The sequence below is a fragment of the Agelaius tricolor genome, unplaced genomic scaffold (genome assembly GCF_023055355.1).
Source record: "Agelaius tricolor isolate 1412-34295 unplaced genomic scaffold, bAgeTri1.0.p SCAF_1, whole genome shotgun sequence".
Taxonomy (NCBI): Eukaryota; Metazoa; Chordata; class Aves; order Passeriformes; family Icteridae; genus Agelaius; species Agelaius tricolor.
Genome location: NW_027269261.1, coordinates 80982660 through 81001957, shown reverse-complemented (window position 1 = coordinate 81001957; position 19298 = coordinate 80982660). Strand labels below are relative to the sequence as shown.

The window sequence follows — 19298 nt, the reverse complement described above, 5'->3', positions numbered from 1 at the left end:
GCATAAATTAATAATAAATATGAAAAAAGCCAACCAGGAAGACCAAGTACTCATAGTAATAACCTTCTTACAACCAAACAAGAATATTGTCAATCTCTTTGAGATGTTTCACAGCTGACAAAAGCTCCTCAAGAATTTTAAATAAATTTATCTTGTTTACATACACTATGCTATTATAAAGAAAAAAGCAAGAGGCTAATTTCATCTCAGATAAAAAAAAATGTAGTGTGGTAAATAAATGAAGCTGTATATACATAAAACAAAGTTACAGTTGTGCTTAAGGCTTCTGATTTTAACACACTTAAGGACATGCTAGAATTTCAGAAATTACCTTACAGTTCTGAAACTGCCTATTACTCCTTTTAGGATGAAACAGGAAAAATAAATAAAAGTGTAGCAAAATCACAGGTGTGGAACTGAGAGAACTCAGCAGAAGGAAATGCCCCATCAATCAGTCATTACATACTTGGCTGTAAACCAAGAAATTTTCTTTATCAAAACCTACTCCAGCATCTGAAACTAAGAGTACTCATTGTTAGGTGTATTTTTGAAGGCAGTCAGCTGTGCTGAAAGCTGTAATTTCTCCTTCCTGAAAGCACAGAAATGCAGACCGTTGTAGAACATTGTGGCAAAAGAGGTGCTAAGAGGATTGCAATGTATTTTCTTAAATATTTTAAGTTTGCTTTGCTATGTGCCTGAGGTCAAATTTGTCATAACATGACTGTAGCTCAGTACACTGCCATCTAAGAAACGCACTGACACCTGAAATAGAGGAAAATGCATCCAAAATAATTTTAAATTTATGAAGCTAACATTAGAAAGCTTTCCTCTATTCTCTGCAACCCCAAGCAATCCAACTTATGCAGTGTCAAAAACATATTACCCCTCTGAACTAAGTCACTGACCCTGACAGAGACATCTAAGTTCAGGTATCTATCTCAAGGCTGCAGTGCTTGACCTATCTCTGACACTTCAGAAATACCTCCCTCTCAGGAGGGCACTGCAGACAGCCCAAAGCACCTGTATAAGTAACCACCTAAACTCCTGAACTGCCAGCAAGCAGATTCCCACTGTGGGCACTGTTCATGTCACATCTCTGCTGAGTAATGCAATTATGGGTCAGGTACACAGCATTACATTTACATCTCTTAACCCAGAGCTGAAGTCTCCCTCTCATATATGCAAGTTTTCTAGTAAAAATGTTTATTGTAAAAGATAAAGGTACACGCTGAATACATTCTTTTTTACAGAAGCCATGATTTACAGTTTTAGCAGCACCAACCCACCCCAAACCTACAGATTAGTTCAGAATTAGTCTTATGTTACAGATATGTCAGATGCCCTATGTTCTCAATTCAAGCATCTCAAAGAAAAAGAGTAGCTTCAGTAATTTATCCTTGATCTCCACATAGCAACATTTAACAGTTAATGTACTTGTAAAAGAGCAATACACAAAAATACCCCTAGATGGCAGAAAAATTAGAAAGCCAGAAAAATCACATATTTACAAATCTGCATACACTGGTATTTAAACATAAACTATATAGATATAAAATGACAATTATGATGAAAATTGACTCACTCTGTCAGGAATGTTCACGTAAGTTCCAGCATCAAGAAGATCCTGCACAATTTCAGTATGTCCCTCCTTTGATGCAATCATCAAAGCTGTATTTCCATCTTTATCTGTTAGGTTTACATTTGGGTTCCTTTTCAGTATTTCTTTTACTGAGTCAGTATAGCCACCTTTCACTGCTACAATAAGTGCAGTCATAGAATTCTTTAAATAAAACCAGAAGATTTTACTGTACAGAGGATATAACAATCATCATTATATCAGCAGTTCAAATAAGAAGAGAACACTCACTGACATCACTCTCTTAATCATCCAAATGCTACTTCAGTTTTGTGTTTTAAAGTGCACCAAAACACATGCTTTTTAAAAACAAAGAAATAAACTAAGAGCAATAGTAGAGAACACTTCAAATGCAAAAAGTAAAGTTCAGATCAGTTTATTCTATCTCCTGAATGTCATATGTATGATAAAAAATTTTCTTATCATATGGGAACATAGTATTATCAAAGCACCCAAGTCTACCAATACTGTTCACAAATAGGATTCTTAAAGAACTTCAGAAATAATCATATGAATACCAAAAGTTTTCCTAATCTTCCACTTAACTTTTAATGGACTTTGGTTTTGTTTTGACAAGCAATTTAAATGTAATCTGTTTTATTTTAAAACATAATGCAGCTGAAACTTCTGAAAAAAAATTCAATTTCTGAAAAGTTGCAGTCAACATTATTATTTTCAAAAGATGATTTGTGTTTGATTTCCTTTTCAAATGGCACTGAGGAATAGGATATTTGATGTATTAGGCGTGGATACTGAATGAATTCTGATAGCATTAATCTTCAGGTAACAATTACCTAAATTAATTTACAGTCATTAAAATTTACACTTAACATACTGGCATGTGCACTGTCAATACAACTCCCTAGTTACATCATTAAAAGGCATTAAGAAATTTCAGTAACTCTCACAGGCAGTCAGCAAACAGCTGAAAAACAAAACATCTCAACACCAACATTTCATCTTGTCGCATGTATTTCTTGGTATTTGTTTTATAAAAAACCCCAAATAGGACACACAGATGTACTTATTAAAATGCAGCTACTTACAGCTCCTTCTTGGTCAACATCAGCTCCCATCTGCAGCAGGTATTTCACACACTCCAAATGACCTTTCCTTGCTGCCCAAACCAGTGGGGTGGTTCCATACTGAAAAAACATTCACAACATTTTATCATATTGCTTTCTGTATTTAGTATCCCATACAATCTAGTACTTATCCTATACTTCATTGCTCTAGTCTTTACAAAAATATAATTTGGACTTATGAATTAACACAAGCATTTGAAAAGCCACTCCAATTTTTCTTTTGTAGATAGCTGTAAGAATTATTTTTCTATACAACCTAGGATAGCAAGGTTTCCAACAGCTCTGAAAATAGAAATATCAAAACCATCTTGAGTGTACTATGCAAAAACCTCTTTCAAGCATAACAACTTACTCTAGCACACTAATTCTAACCTCATGGGTAAAATACAACAGCAAGTGTTTTTCTAATTAAGAACTCACAGATTTCCTTTCACAGGAAATTCATCAAACATTACAGAAATTAAATGTTATATAGGTATAACTTACTTTGTCAGAGCAGTTCACTTTAGCTCCATGCTGCAGCAACAGATGGACTATATCTGAGTGGCCACGTCCTGCTGCCCAAATGATTGGATAAACACTGTATTGCTTAGAATTAAAAAACAAATAAATAATTATAGTCTTATGCATTTTAATTATTTTACATCAACAAAACAAGTCTCAAGAGAGGTTAAACCTATAGAAGAATGAACATACAGAAATAAATCCAACTACATTACCAATAATTGTTATCTAGTACATTACCTAGATGATATCTAGGAAGATGTCCACTGTTTTGAATCAGTTTTGATTTATAACTCTTTAAACAAGGTTTGTAAATTCACATCCTTGTCTTAATAGGAACAGTTGTAAGGTAGAAAGGAAGCAACAGACAGCTGTGTAATACCCCTGAGTAATCAGGACTGCAGAGGAGTTGTGCCATGCACACAGAACTGCATATATAAACCTGGAAAAGTCAACCATCACAAAGGTTGTTCTGGCCACTGGGATTCTTCCTTCATTGTTCACTGCCTCAAACAGCAGAGAACTGACAGTATAAACAAATTGTTCAATGCCTGCACTTTTGTAAAAGATGCTTATAAATGAGCTAAATCTCAAAATCTTATGTTATTTTATTCTCCAATATGAATGGTATATGTTCACATAATCTAAATTATTACGAAACAATTAAAGCAAATTATGGTTTCTACACTGCACACATTAGTTACTCCATTAACTTCTACAGTTGCAGAAAAATGACAGCTGTTATACAAGTAACATTAGATACACTACTTATCTTTTCTATGATTTCCTTTCCTGATAATTTGAATCTCAATATGAACTATACACTAATTTGCTTCAATTTAAAAAAAATTCAAAATTATTAAAAAAGCCAGTGGCATTAAAACAGATTATTAAAGCAAATTCTTTATAAAGTACAGTAAAAAATATCATATTGCAAAAAATGCAAAATGTTTGATCAAGATAATAAGATAAGTGTACAATTCAGGACTTCAAACATTTGGGAGGAGGAGATGTTTAAGACTAAAACTTACCATGCCTGTGATGTTTGGATTTGCTCCTTTCTCAAGCAGCAGTTTAGCCACTTCAGTGCGACCTTTATATGATGCCCACATCAGGGCAGTCCATCCTCCCTAGCAAACACAAGAATTGTAAAAACTGAAAAATACTTAGAAATATAACTTTTATTTCATTCTGCATTTGTACTAAAACTATTCTGCAAATTCAAAATATAGTAAGGACTGACCACACAATGTTGTAATTCTATTTATTCAAAATAAATATTAAGCTCCTGTATGGAAGTACTAATTTCCTGTTATATGCAAAATTTGGGAAAACATCACGTTCTTAATGTTGCTGAACACTGAATTCAGATTTCAAATGCATACAAATCCAACCACTGGATTAAAAAAAAAAAACAAGAAACACATCAATGTCTTAAAGTCTAGATTCCAAATCAATTAACATGGAAAGTTTACCTTTGAGTTCTGTAGCAGGGAGTAATAAGAGCAATTAAACTACAATTCAAACTACACTGGTGTGCTCATTTAAGTTTGTAAGCTAGGAGACAATAAGGTTTTCACTGCCTAAGGCATTTGACAGGTCAGGTAAACAAATATCATTTTAAAATAACAGTATACCTCCAATAACCGTAAGCACAGTTTTTATTCATTTTTTTTTATTCACTTTTGGAATGTTTGTATCCTTTGTATTCACTTTTGGAGATGTGAAAGATCCTTCTGACTGGCAGAGGTCTAGAAATCAAGCACTTGGCCATGTGAATGTGCTTAACGTTAAACAAAAAGTCTTGGTTTGTGAAGATGCCTCAGCTTTCAGACAGAGTGGAACTTCAATTAAAGGAAGCACTTGAACTCATCCCTAGTGGTTTTCCACATTTTAACTTCAGCAGAACAAAATTAGTCCTTGCAGGTACCTAATTCCATATTCTGTCAATGGGGACAGTTTATAGCTCTTCAGAGCCAGCTAACCTTAGACTCATGTCAGCTTTTGTAACTCTTTAGATGGGCTGGACTGCAGTCCCCACTTTGCCATATAAAAATTTGGCAAGATGAATGAAAGCAAGTATTAGGAGACTGAAAACAAGGGCTGCTGTACAAGCAATCATGGCTGCCCAGAGTAAAAGTAAATACGGACAGGTATCTTCTGGGAAAGATAATGTTTATTTTACCAGAATACTTAAAAAAAACAAAAAGCCACTACCACCCAAAAAAACCTCCAACAAAAAAAAAACCACAAACCAATCCTCCTCCTGCAAAAAACTCTCACAACACAAAACACACCTCAAAATCAAACTGTTTTTTAGTTTAGCTTTTTTTCCAAAGCAAATTAAGGGGGGAATAGCAGCCCTAGTAAACTACCATTATTAACAGTAAAGCAATCATTTGATAGCTGTAAAAAGCAATATTTAACTATATATTCTTTTCCTTTCAGCAGCACTGGGTACATAACGTAAAAATGAAAGATCTTTCCTTATTTTTATGGAATTGAAAACCTCCAACTCACACAAGTGTTTTTCTATTTTATTTTTACACTAAGCCAACACATACCAAATCCCGATGCTCCAAATTGACATTATAATTGAGTAGCTCTGCTACAATAGCTGCATGTCCTTCTTTAGCTGCTGAAATAAGGGCTGTCCAGTTATCCTAGAAAAAAAGGAAAAAATGTTATAAAGTAATATTCAATATTTCAATACAAGTAACCTTGTTTTTCAAATGTTTAATCCACAACAGGAAATATGAAGCCCTTAAAATAGCTGTCCTTTAAAAAAAATAACAATACTAATAAACTCACAGCATGCCAGTTATACCCAGGGAAATTCAGAGCAATTACTCCAAATATCCCCTCCAGTTTTGTGCTCTCCTATCCAATATCTAGCCCTTTCCACTCCTCAGTTCACTGTAGGTTATCTTAATAAATATATGGAGGAAGCAGCAAAAGGACTACAAAGGACTAGAAAATGAGGTCAAGGTATTAAAAACTACTGAGAGGGAATGAGATGCTAACCAAGACAACAGAAAACAGTGGCAGTAAATCTCCACAGATAGTGTGTGACAGCACTCAAGGGACTGATATGCAGGGTAATCTGGACCACAGCTTTTCACACTTTTGATCACTTCAGGAAGCTACATTCCCCCTTGCATTATGCTTATTTCCCCCCCACCGCTCAAAGCTCATCCAGGTGTGGAGTGATTTTTTATATGCTATACTTATAAAATATAGCATATATTTATATTTATTTATATGCTATTTATATGCATATTTTTTATATGCTATACTTATAAAATATAGCTGCCCTTCTAGAAGTATAGAAATTGTAGCATTTACAGCAACTGTAATAAAATGTCCAATAACAATAGAGACTTGGTTGGTTGGTAGGTTTTGGTTGGTTTGGATTTTTTAGGTGACAGATTCCACAGAAGACTTTTCCAGGATATCCATGTTACTACACTTAAACTAAGTGCAGAAGTAAAAAAAACAAGTGATATCCTTTCCCTGGTTATCACTCTTCACTGGACTATACTGGACTTCACTGGAGCCTTCAAAACTTTCTAACAATATCTCTGTTCCATTCACCCCTTTTGAGCATCTTTCATCTGGAGTCAACCTCTTGCTGAGGCACAAAGACAATTCATAAATGTGAAACCTCTCTCTGCCACTGTTCTGAAATAATCCTTTAACCTAAATTCTCTCTAGGTATTTGCTGTAAAAACACCAAAACCAAATTAAAAAACCCCAAACAACTAAAGAAAAATTCAACCCACTGACATACCTCAACAACACTGAGATGAGCAAAATACTTGGACCTCATCTTTGATGCTGTATTTCTCCATTCTGATTTCCCAGAAGACACACCAGCAAATTCAGCAGAGATTAAGGTGTTTTAAACATCTGAGGAATATCCCTACTCTTCATGAGGGCTCAGAGAAATACATGAGCTAAGCAATTTTGTATAAAGTTTCTCTTATGTGTCATCATTTTCCACCTGCTTTATTCCCTCCTGAGCTCAACACTAACCTAAATTCCCACTCCTCTCCCACTCCTTGAAATTTCTTCTTCTTCCACTGTTAGATGCCATCACATAAAACACTAATACTTACTGCATCTTCCAAGTTGCAATTAGCTCCCTTCTTGAGAAGCTCCTGGACAATTTCTAAATTGCCTTGCTCAGCAGCCAACATAAGTGGAGTCTGGCCATTCTGAAATCAAAGTGACAGGAAAATAGATGCACTGGGAAATTATGACAATGACACACATAACCACACAATAAAAACCCAGAAACTACAGAGCAACATTGTTTCCATTTTTAATTACCACTGAGAAGTAGTAAGAAGGAGTGGTGTTGAAACCACACTGCATACTTGCAATAAAAATGGAGAATATGGTATTAAATCCTGTCCCATAGGGCTTTAAAAAACAAACAGAAAAAACCCCAAACATTTCAGACATTAAAAAGGGCCACTAAAAGGAAAAAAGTTGCATTATTAAATATCTACCTTTTTGAATGATTTCCTCACTGCAGACATCATCAGTACATGTTACATCGCTACAACTTGGAATAACTCATTCACATTGTAAAAAAATTAATAAAGAAATATATCTACCTCTGGAACCACAATGGCCATTAAAACATGCACACTGATTCAGAGGAACAGTTGCTAAAGCATTGGAAAAAATAGTCAGGTTATATACCCCAGTTTTATCTCACAGCACAGGAAATACAGACATCACTCCTGTCCTCTGCAACATGGGTTCTTAGCAGACAGTCTCATCTCAGGGAAGATGAAAGACAGAAAATCTGGTTTATTTGCCTTCAGAAGTACTTTAAAAGTCAGTTAGAATCTGTCACCCTTCAATCAGCCTACATTTGTGTCAGCAAATTTCTGAGATACAATTCCTCTGTATGCTGAAAAGTAAAACTTTCTGAATTTTACAGTAAATTTATTAATTACAAGTTTAAAAAAATACGAGAATTTTTCCTGACCTTGCTTCTATATTTTCTCTGCACCATACAGAAAACCAAATTAACTAGTTTCTTAATAATGTAAAAGCTACATGTTAGGAGCTATATACCAGCAATTTCCCTGGAAAGAATAAAAATCAATGCAGAACCACAATACAGTAATATCACTAATCTCCATAATTGAAACTATTAACAATATGATTACTAAAGATACTTGATGATTCTTTCTGCTCTTTCCACACATAGAATCACAGAAATGCATGGATTCTTTCAAAATTGCTTGCTGGCCCATCAGCTGTTCCTTATGTAATTATATTTAGGAAGTAATTTTTCACAAGGAAAAATTACGCCCTCATGTAAGTTTATGTTGTTATAATTGTACATTGTATACATTTAAAAGGACACCATTGCTTTTAGATCCTAAAGTATCTTTCGTATCAACAAGAAGTAGTTTTAGGTCTGGTCATTAAAAAAAAGGAATTAAAATGCTCAAAAAATCAAGACAAAACAAAATGCTACTTTTTAGAAAAAAACAGCTCTCTTTGGAGGAGAAAACAGTCATAACTTCTGCTCTTTACGATATGCAAGTTACTAAGTTGGGAATACACATGCCAAGTGATTTCAGAAACCCTGACTGACCCCTCTTCTTTCTGGGATGTCATCACTGGGCAGTGGATGCAGAGCTGAGACATTGTTTATGCCATACCTAGCAAGGATTTCAACACTGTCTCCCACAACCAGGGGCACTAATGAAGTACAAACTAGACAAATGGACAGTGAGGTAGACTGAAACTGGCTGCAAGTGCTGGGCTCAGAGCACTGGGATCAGCAGTACAAAGTGCAGCTGGAGGCCAGTCCCTAGTGCAGGGAATCAATACTGGGATCCTATTTAACCCTTTCATGAAGGATGGGGCAATGGCACAGAGTGCATCCACAGCACCTTCAGAGCCTGGACAAAGTTGGGAGGAGTGGCTGATGCACCTGAGGCTGATGCACCTCTGCAAAGGGCACTGAGGGGCTGGGCAGACAGGAACCTCACTGCACTGAGTACAGGTGTCTGGCTGGGATGTCCAGAGGGAACTGCACTGAACCTTGGTGAAGAGAGGCTGCACCAGACACAGGCAATTCCAGCTGGCTCCAACCAACCCACCTCAGGACACAGGACTAGATAATTTCCAGGGATCCCTTCCAAGCAATGCTTTGGCAAAACAAATAAAACCCCCTATTTTAGCCTGACCATTCTTCTCACCTCCTTCTGAACAGTTACTTTTGTTATCACTCTGATTGTCTTCCACAAGTGGGTAACACAAAAGCATAATACATTCCAAATAAAAGTATGTCTGGATAAGAAGAGGCTGTGGATGGTAAAATTATTCCCTTCTGTAAGAAGTGTCATACAGCTGCAGACTGGCTTTAGTTTTCTGAGACAGATGTAAAATTTTCTATAGGGGTACTGAAAACATCCTTCCCTTTTTGTTAGAAGACTCTTAATGTTATAAGGTTTTAGCAACCATCACAAAGATTTCACAACACAGAAACAAAAGATAATTATTGTATCTGTGACCTCCAGATTAATTCTCAAAAGTTGTCCAAGAGTCTAGATACTCCACAACAACTAAAAGCCCATATTTCTCACACACACATCAAGTACGGTCTATTTGTACACCACAGCTCAGTGTAAGTGTTGGAACAACCAAATTATAAAGGAGCACACCTACATCTTTTTGGAGAAATCAATTAGTAGTGTCACCTTACAGGTTAGCGCTCTCACAGTCCGTGAGAGAACAGAAGATTCAGAATTGAACATGGAGAAGCTCCTTCAGTACCAAGAGCAGAAAGAAAGGCACATCAAGGGAAAGTGGAGGCTGTTAGGATCAAACTGCATCACACAAAGCAAATGTCTATCATTAGCTGCTAATTCATGTGTCTGGTATGAGAGAGAAAAAAATCACACAAGCAGAAGGATGTGCAGAGAAAAGGCAGAGAGGCTGAGACTTGCCCCACTTAACTGAAACTGATGGTGTTAATGCAATAAAACTATCCATACACAACTGATTGGGACATCCCAGCTTTTCTGGCAACTGACCACAGTCAAGATAAAAAGGGTTGGTACAAAGGGTTGGTAACAATGTGGGTGATCCTACCAAGTCACAAGTCACTGCAGCCTGGGAGGTCCTGGCATTAGCAAACCTTAGCTTGCCAGCAATCTTTTTAGAAGTCCAAAGGCATTCTCCTTTTGGTATTTTCTTTTTACCCAAGAAGAAAAGATGTCTTGGTAAGTCCAAAACTGGAAACTGAACAGCACTCAAAGCCACTGAATTCCAAGGAAGAGCTACCATTTAAACAAAGCTCCTATCATTATACATATAGAGCATGCCTGCAAGGGGTTTGAAACTGATGCAAACCACACACCTCTGTCTGCAGAAATGACCTTCTCCAATGCAACAGATAAGAAGACTGAAAACAACAGGTATTGGGGAAATGATCTCTGCAAAAAAGGCAGTTAATGAAACCCAAGACTACATTTAGTCCCACCAATAAGTGAAGAAAAATTTAGAAAAGAAGGTGAAGGCGGTAACACTTGATAATATCAACACGATCTGTCTGATTTCGGCCATGTTGTTGAAAGGAGTTGCCAGCAGAGGAAACAGACATTCCCCTTCTCAGATATGCTAAATGCCAGGTGGTGAGGTTCATGTGTATGCTCTGAAACTTAAAAATTCCCCCATCTGAAATACCTCAGCATATGTGCACACACAGCATGGAACAAATGTGCCAACAATGAAAGAAAACTGTCTTAATTGAAACCAGATCTAACAAGTACAGTAAGGCTAAATTCTGTACATTGTTGTCACATTTGCATGATGCTTTTTGGGTTTGAGTAATATACGCTATTGGATTTCTTTCCAAAAAAATATTCTTTCCATCTTATGCAGATTTGAAACACCTATCAAAATAAAAGATTCTGAAAAACTGTCCTATAAACTCCCTACTGCATATCACAACTTTTGTGTACTCCTGGTAAACTCTAGACTTACCTCTTGGATACCTATTTTTTCACCTAGATGAGCATATGCTCATGTAAGTTGCAATACAGCTCTCATTTGGATTGTATAACAAAGTATCTCTTGACTGAAAACCATGTTATGAGGCAAGGGTTATCATCATACCAGGTTTCACCACAACATGAACAGGGCATATGCAGTTGGAGGTGTGAACTGAGAAACAATTCTTAGCCACAGAAATACAGGTATAAACTCCATTCACAACAGAGCTGCATTTTCCAGCTCAGAAGAACTCTCTAGAAAGCAAATACTATGAAAGATGCTTGAGGCGCTGTCAGAGACTGAACATGCAGTGTTCAGGTTATGCAAAGTAAGCAATCACTTCAAAACAAGACTGAAATTTGTATATTAAATAACCAATATGATCTCACTAATTATTCATTCTATAGCTAATAAGATGCAATGTGAAATTGACCTTTTAAAAAATCATCTTACCTCATTTCTCTCATCAACATCCCTGCATTTCTCAAGAAGTGCTTTCAGAGCAGGAACATTTCCTTCTTCTACGTAGGTCAACAGACTCTGGCTCATCAGACTCGCCATCTTCACACACTATTTGCAGGGCTTCCAGATAACAAAGCTTACCTGTATTTCAGGAAAGGGAAAAAAAAAAACAGCAAAGCATAAGTAACAGCTATGACATTTGACATCAGAAAGCATGAACTGCATATGCTAATAAGTTATTGGCTGGGTACAAACACCTGCCATTCTCTTCAACAAGACACTTTGGAGATGTGCATTAAAAGGCACTACGTTTCCATGAAAAGTCTTAACTCCCTCTAGTTCTTAGAAAATTACAGAAATTATTCTGTTATGTGTTGTCTAAATAAATATTTTGAATGGAATGCACATAAGTAAATACAACATTATAGGAATATCTGTATATGCTACATACTTTATATATAATCCTTATCCTTGATGTGTATAAGCAGAGCATTGAGACTAATCAGCATTACAAAATACAGTGATGCTATCTAAATTGCAGCCATATGGAACTCTGAGAAACAAAATTTACTAAATCAGTTATCACCAACTTTATGCAGAGATGCCTGCATGTGATGGCATGCTGTTAACTCAAGAGTCAAACATAACATGGCTTCTGTTAAGTGATTATGTTTTTAAGCTCTAATATGCAAGACAGCAAAGGTTTTTCTTTCTTAAGGCAGACCACTAAGAGCCATTTCAGACTTCATAAAAAGCTGTGCCCAGTAAGTTCACAGCACCAGTAGTACTACTGTGCCAAATTTACACATACAAAGGGACAGAAGCTGAGTCAAAATTAAGTTTCACTGGATGCAGAAGAGGTCATGGGGATAAATACAAGACTCCACCATCCCTTCACACCCTTCTCCTCACCAGTGGCTGACATGATCAGGCTCTCTGGCTTTTTCTTTTAACAGCAGAGGAAAATCTCCAGTTTACTGTTAGCTAAAGCTTGGGCTATTCTCTCGCAGGGAGAAGCCAAAGACTAGTGGTTTCCCAGAAAATTATTCTTACTTTTATTCTCAAATCAAAGCAGACAATGAATTTTTCTTCAGTGCTTCCAACTGAAGTGGAAAAAGAAATGAAAGGAAGCCAGCAAGAACTTCACTGTACTTAGCACAGAGAAGTTAGTTTAGATTTGGAGATTTAAATCACACAATCCAGCTCCACTTTAAATTGTTTACATAGTCACTAACACCATCCCTTCTCCTTTACCATCTAAGTATATATATTCATACACACTGTTGTCAAGGTATGTTAGATACTACCCGAGCTCACGTACAGCACTGCAGCCATCAGATGACCCACTTACAGAAATGCCTTGTTCAAAATAAGGCCAGTTAATACCTCAGTTAAGATGACAGCAGCTCTCTGTATGTGCCAATGAAATTCAGGTGCACATGAATGACTAGTGACAAAAGAAACTACAGACATTGTTTAAAACCCACACCTAAAAAAAAATAAAATCTAGATTTGACACTTAAAGCCCAGCAGCAGTTTTCCTAGGCACTGCCCAAGCAGCCAGTCTGTCCCACAAGAAAGCTATAAATAAACTAAGAACACAAAAGGTCTGCCACGTTTACCCTACAGTTAAATTACCATCAAAGGGGGTGAGCAGCACAACAGTGGTGCTGTATTTTTGTCTCCATTTTTTCAGTAGGAGGAAGAGCCAATTGAGAGGTGGCAAACTTAAAAACAGAAAACCCACTAATCCACACAAAATACGAAAGGTTTGAAAAGAAACAGCAATTTTACTGATTTAGTGTGGACACATTGACTCCTACTGCCATTTCAGACACTAAAAATATCAGGAAAGTATGTGGTATCTTGCCTGGCATCCAGCTGCCAGTCCAGGACAACCCACCTCCCTTACAGCCTACAGCAGAATCTTACAGGTGTCTCAGATATTCTCAGGCACCTAAAATGACATTAGATATTCACATGCACCTGTATTCCTCCCATTATTTTTTACGTACAACAACAGAAATAAATGAAACATGATTTGTTTCTAGCTCCACTGCCACCACAGGTATTTTTTGTTTTTCCTGTGCTATCTCCCAGCTTCTCTCCTGTATCTGTACCATCAATCCCTATGCTATTTTCCATACCACATACTAAATCGAGAACTGTATTAAGAATATCAAAACATGACTAAAATCTCTCACCAAATGATTTATACTCTGCAGTTGCCATCAAAACTTAACCAATTAATTCTTAGCTAGTGTGAAAAGAAAGAAAGTATTCAGCATTGCTTTTTCCTCAAAGTAAGATTCTTCCCTTGATGTTCCCTATGGGCATATTTCCTAAAGGCAGAGGCAGCCCTGCTGCACTGTAGATAAGCATCCTGCTTCAGAAATCCCAGCTGGCAACAGTGCAGCTTCTGCCTCCATGCAGAGCTGAATCCTTAGAGATATCTTAAACTTCTGACTAACAGCAAAACACCTGATGCCAATGAACACATCCAGAAATGTGTTTATAAACTCCACGTTAGTATTATTTTATAAATCATAAAAGATCTGTACCAGTGAAACATGTCCACGAATATTAGTATTTCTTGTCTCCTATGCTTCACTGTCACATAACATCTCCTTCTTAGAATTAATAACAGTCTATTTTATAAAAACAAGATTCACAAGATCAGATGCTATAATTATGCATTTTATACTTTATATCCTTATACTTTTGCCTTTTTTCAGGCAAGCTTCTTAGAGCATCCTAAAGATTAACATCACTGGAGGGCATTAGGAAAGCACAGTTTAGGGGCAACAACCACCACCAAACAAACAAAACTCTCCTCACCACTCCAGAAACAAAGATAAATTTAAAAATGGTGGTATTAAGGTTTTTGGAAACTTTGCTTTATTTCTTCCCCACCAAGAACAAAGAACATGCCTGAAATAATCCTGACTGGGTCTGTTCATGATACACTCATGACAACAAGTCAACATCAGCTGAATACAGTCACAGTCCACCTTTTCATTAAACAAAATGTATGTTACTATGTTATGAAAATCAGGCATTGTACTCAAAGTTCATAGGTGTGCCAGTCACTAAAGTGTGATTTCTTCCAATGCTTCAGATTTATTTTAAGTAATCATAAAAACTGAAGCAAGACTCTGAGGAACAGTCTCTGGCTAGAGAAGCAATTCTACTCTGGTCCCTCTAATAAAAAAAGCTCCTGAAATTTATTTTCATATAGTTTTCAAACAACCCTGGAATAAAAAAAAACCAAAACTCTAAGGCTTACCCTTGACCAAATTAAAGAACGAGAACTTAATCCCTGCCAAATTTCATAAATAGAGTGCAAAACCAGGATCATTCAAGATCATCCTATACATAAATGGTCCTTAATTGCTCAATTAACACAATTACTTTCTTTGACACAGAAGTATTTTCACAACCTATAACAAAAATTTCAGTTAAAACCAGGATTCTATTTGGAAACCAATCCCTTTTCCCATAAGGATTCGTGCTGTTATTTTTCTCTCCCACCTAAGTGAGCTAATTTCCAGTGCAAAAACCTGCTCTTCATTCACAACCCAAACTTTCAAGCTTGGAAATCTCACTATGCCCTTGGGGCAGCAAATCCTGGTATTTTACAAAACTAACAACACACCAAGAACTATGAAATCATATAAAGTGCACAAATGCTCAGGTGAAGGCAATGTTTGCACAGGGATTAACCTGTTTTTGTAAGGCTCTTGCTTCCTGAGCTGAAGCAGACATACATTATCACTGTTTTGGAAAGACTGCAAAAATTTGTCAATTTAAAAAAAAATAGTTTCCCTCAACAGCACCAGTATTGATAGCAGAGGTCCTGATAACTCAAATCTGCAGGTATTTTATGTATTCTCAGAACCTCTTATGAGTTCCTAACTATATAAGAAATATTACTCACTAAATTTTCCAACTATCACAATTTTTACATAGATCTTCTGCATGTTTTTATTTATTGTGCAAACGGTGATCTTTTATGAATAAATACCAAAACTGGTTAACAACTCTAGCATTATTGAGAATATCTATTGAAAACAAAAAAAAAAGAAAAAGTCAAGATAGTAATAACGTTAAATTCATACTTTTCATTGTACAATGAAAAAACTGTTGCCACTTTTTAATTCCTCCTTCCTTTTCCAGACACAAAAGCCACCTTCCCAACATGCAACACTGTGGCAGATCTTTCAGCTAACTATAAAAGGAAATAATTACTATGCTGCTGAAATCTGAGCACGTACAACTCAAATGTGTAACTGCACAGCACTTCACCCTTAAGAACTGGAAACGCCATCTTTTCAAATTAAAATTTAAAAAAGGTGAAACATAAGAATTGTACACATTAAATTTATTATAAAAAACTAACATAATCCAGTTTCATATTCTCACATATTTTTATGCTTTATGATGGCATAAAGAAATGAAAAACCTGCTGAAACATCACCTTTACTTACAGCACACAGAATCTTAGTAACACAAGCATTGCCTAGCCTTAACAATAATTTATTGTAATCCCTTCCTAAATTGATACACTTCCTAAACATCAAGAGATCAAAAGTCAGGCATCACATGAAGTGGCAAATATTTAAAAATATTCTTTCTATTGGGACTGAGTCAACCAGGATTCTGTTTAAAGAAGAAATTTTCAGAACAGCTGAAATGAGTCTCTAAAAATATGAATTTCTGGTATCCAGAGTCAGAGAAAAATAACAAATTAAGTTTCTGTAAGTAGTCTACACCCACACTTCTTCTCCAGTGTCTGAAATTCCAGTGTGACTAATGACCTTATGCTGTATTTCTGCTTTTCCCTATTTATCTGGGAGCATTTATTCTACTTCTCTTAACCACATTTCTGTTATCCAGGTGAGAAGATTTTTTTTTAAATTACCTTATTTTTTGTTACTTTATCACAAAGAACAAAATTGTGTAACTCTAAAATATCAAAAGACACAAAAAGTGAACTACAGCTAGACACACAGACATTCTTCTTTTGAAACCTGAAACTAATATAACTAAAAAAATTGCATAAAAGGAGGTCTCTATTGTCATCATCAAAACTGCACACAGCAAGAAGGAGGAGAAATTGATAATACACAAGGCCTTCTTTTCTACCTTATGCACTCAAAGCAATGGCCATTTCCAAATATTGTTGTGATGGATTTTTTGTTAGTTTTAATAAAACAAAAGAGGCTGGGGATTACATATAAAAGACTGGAAAGATGTAAATCTATACTTAACATGCAGGGCTGGTTGTCAGATGACAGCAACTATCAGACATGCCCATATTCCACTCTGGTTAAAAAAATCAGTTAAAATAATGTGTGAAGTAGCTGACAACAGGATTTATCAGAGAAATCCGTCCATCTTTGAGACAAAATTTAAATATGGTCAATGAACAGTAACATATTGTTAAGAACATCTGAATTGTAAGACAAAATTCAATTCCTAAACAAAACACAAGGTGCTCAGTCCTACAAATCACTATTTCAGGTTTTAAATACATCAGATAAAGAAAGCAAACAGAAAGTTACCAATATTAAGGGGTTTCTTAAAATTATACCAACCAACACAAATCAATTGTCAAAACCTGTACAAAATACACAAGAGCTCAAGGAAGTCTGCAAGGTCATCTGATACATTCTCATATGGCCAACACGTTTCTCTGTATCATAAAATCAAGGGTATGTTAGTCACAGACACAAGTTATATGACAAAAAAAACCTAACTTTTGGAATGTTTCCACTTAAAAAGAGTGAATGGTGTGATGTAGAACTTTAAACTAATATGGCACCATTTCATAAGCTGTGGTCACATAGAATTTCAAGCAGATATTAATTTCTTAATAACCAATTTATTTAAAATAAACACTGTGGCAGAACAAAAAATAGATGGCTATCCAGTAGACAAAAAGATGGGTTTTCTTACATGTTCTGATCTCAGAAAAAGATCTCTGTTTTTCTGTCCATTTCTTTAGTATTTGATGGGGGGAGGAGTGGAAGGTAATTAATCAGGTAATGATTCGAACACTTTTCCAGCAAAAGACATATTACTGCATTATTCCATCACTAATCCTTTACCAAAAGTTACAGAGGGGAAATCACTTTTCCAACCAATTTTTAAGCATATATGCAAAGTGGCAAAGCCCTGCTACCTTTAAGACATTTTGCTACTCTTCCAGTGATGTCCTGTGGCAGGACCTGAGGCAATGGGCAGAAACTGAAACACAGACTCAATTAAGCTGGAAAAGACCTCTGAGAAATCATTGAGTCTAACCTGCAGCTGAGCACCACTATGTCACAGGCCAGGGCACTAAGAGGTCATTCCTTAAAAACCTCCAGGGTCAGTGACTCCAGCATCTCCCTGGGCAGTCCCATCGCAATGTCTAACCACTCTTTCTGAGAAGAAATTCTTCCTAATGTCCAAGCCAAACGTCCTCCCACACAGCTTGAGGCTACATTCTCTTGTCCTATCACTTGTTAACTGGGAGAAGAGGCTGATCCCCACTTAGCTACAAACTCCTTGCGGGTAGTTGTAGAGAGGAATAAGGTCACCCCCGAGCCTCCTTCTCTTCCAGGCTAAACACCCCCCGCACTCCGTCAGCTTCTCCTCATAGGACTTGTGCTCCAGACCTTTCACCAGCTTCGCTGCCCTTCTCTGCATTTAAAGGAGTCTCTGTCTGAACTTGTTACTGAGAGGGTGACCCAGCACTGGCACAAGTCGCCCAGAGAGGTTGCCAAATCTCCTTCCTTGCAGACACACCAAAGCCCTCTGGGCACAGTCCGGGAGATCCACTCTTGCTGTCCCTATCCGAGGAGAAGGACTGGACCCTACGACCTGGGGAGGTCCCTCCCATCCTCAGTCGTTCTGTTATTCTTTACCTTTCTTATAAACTAGATGCCAAAAACTTTCCGGACGAGTCGAACCCTTATCTACCTTTACAAGTCAACAAGAGAGAAACACCGTCCAAGAGGCTCCTCTACCCCCAGGACAGGGGTGACAGGGCCCCCGGCCGTGCCCGCGGCACCTGCGGAACGCTTCACCCACGGGGCGGTGCCCCCGACACCCGCACACCGAGCCCGGGCCGCCCCGCACACGGCACCGCCGGAGCCCCGCGATGCCCAGCGCAGACCGGAGCGGGCGCGCCGCCGCCCCGGACCCGCAACCCTGCACTGAGGGGACCGGAGCGTGAGGGGACGGAGACCGGGCCCTGGAGCCACGGCAGCCATGAACCGCCCGAGCCCAGCGCTCCCCCGGGGCCCCGCTGGAGTGGCCCCACCGCGCCCTTTGTTTGGCATCGGGAGCGCCGCCTCCCCCACAGCCCGTGCCCTTCCCCTGCCCTTCCGCGGCCGGCCCGTACCCCCCGCCTTTCCGCCAAAACTCACCCCACGGCCGGGGGGGTCTCGGCCCCTGCGGCGGCTGCCCGGGCCCAGCAGGAGCCTGACACGGAAGGAGGCGGCGGTCCCGAGCGCTGCTCAGCTGGGCCCGGCGGCGCCCGCCATCTTCCGCCACTGCACTCCGCCCGCCCGGGCCGTGACGCGCGGGGGCGGCTC

At 37.8% G+C, this 19298-nt stretch overlaps 1 protein-coding gene across 4 annotated transcripts in view; it reads right to left on the bottom strand.

The window, feature by feature from the left end:
- KIDINS220 (kinase D interacting substrate 220) overlaps nt 1-19298 on the bottom strand; it is a 75674-nt gene extending 56376 nt beyond the window's left edge. For 2 of the 4 annotated variants that reach the window (XM_071441126.1, XM_071441142.1), the window contains exons 1-8: nt 19127-19298; nt 11707-11851; nt 7344-7442; nt 5790-5888; nt 4257-4355; nt 3208-3309; nt 2683-2781; nt 1583-1780 (exon numbers count right to left, since the gene is read on the bottom strand). In XM_071441126.1, coding sequence (XP_071297227.1) covers nt 1583-1780; nt 2683-2781; nt 3208-3309; nt 4257-4355; nt 5790-5888; nt 7344-7442; nt 11707-11814 — 804 coding nt within the window. In that variant the 5' untranslated portion in view covers nt 11815-11851; nt 19127-19298. Of the gene's footprint in view, nt 1-1582; nt 1781-2682; nt 2782-3207; nt 3310-4256; nt 4356-5789; nt 5889-7343; nt 7443-11706; nt 11857-19126 lie in introns of all 4 variants that reach the window. The other 2 variants (XM_071441132.1, XM_071441150.1) reach the window with 2 other exon arrangements.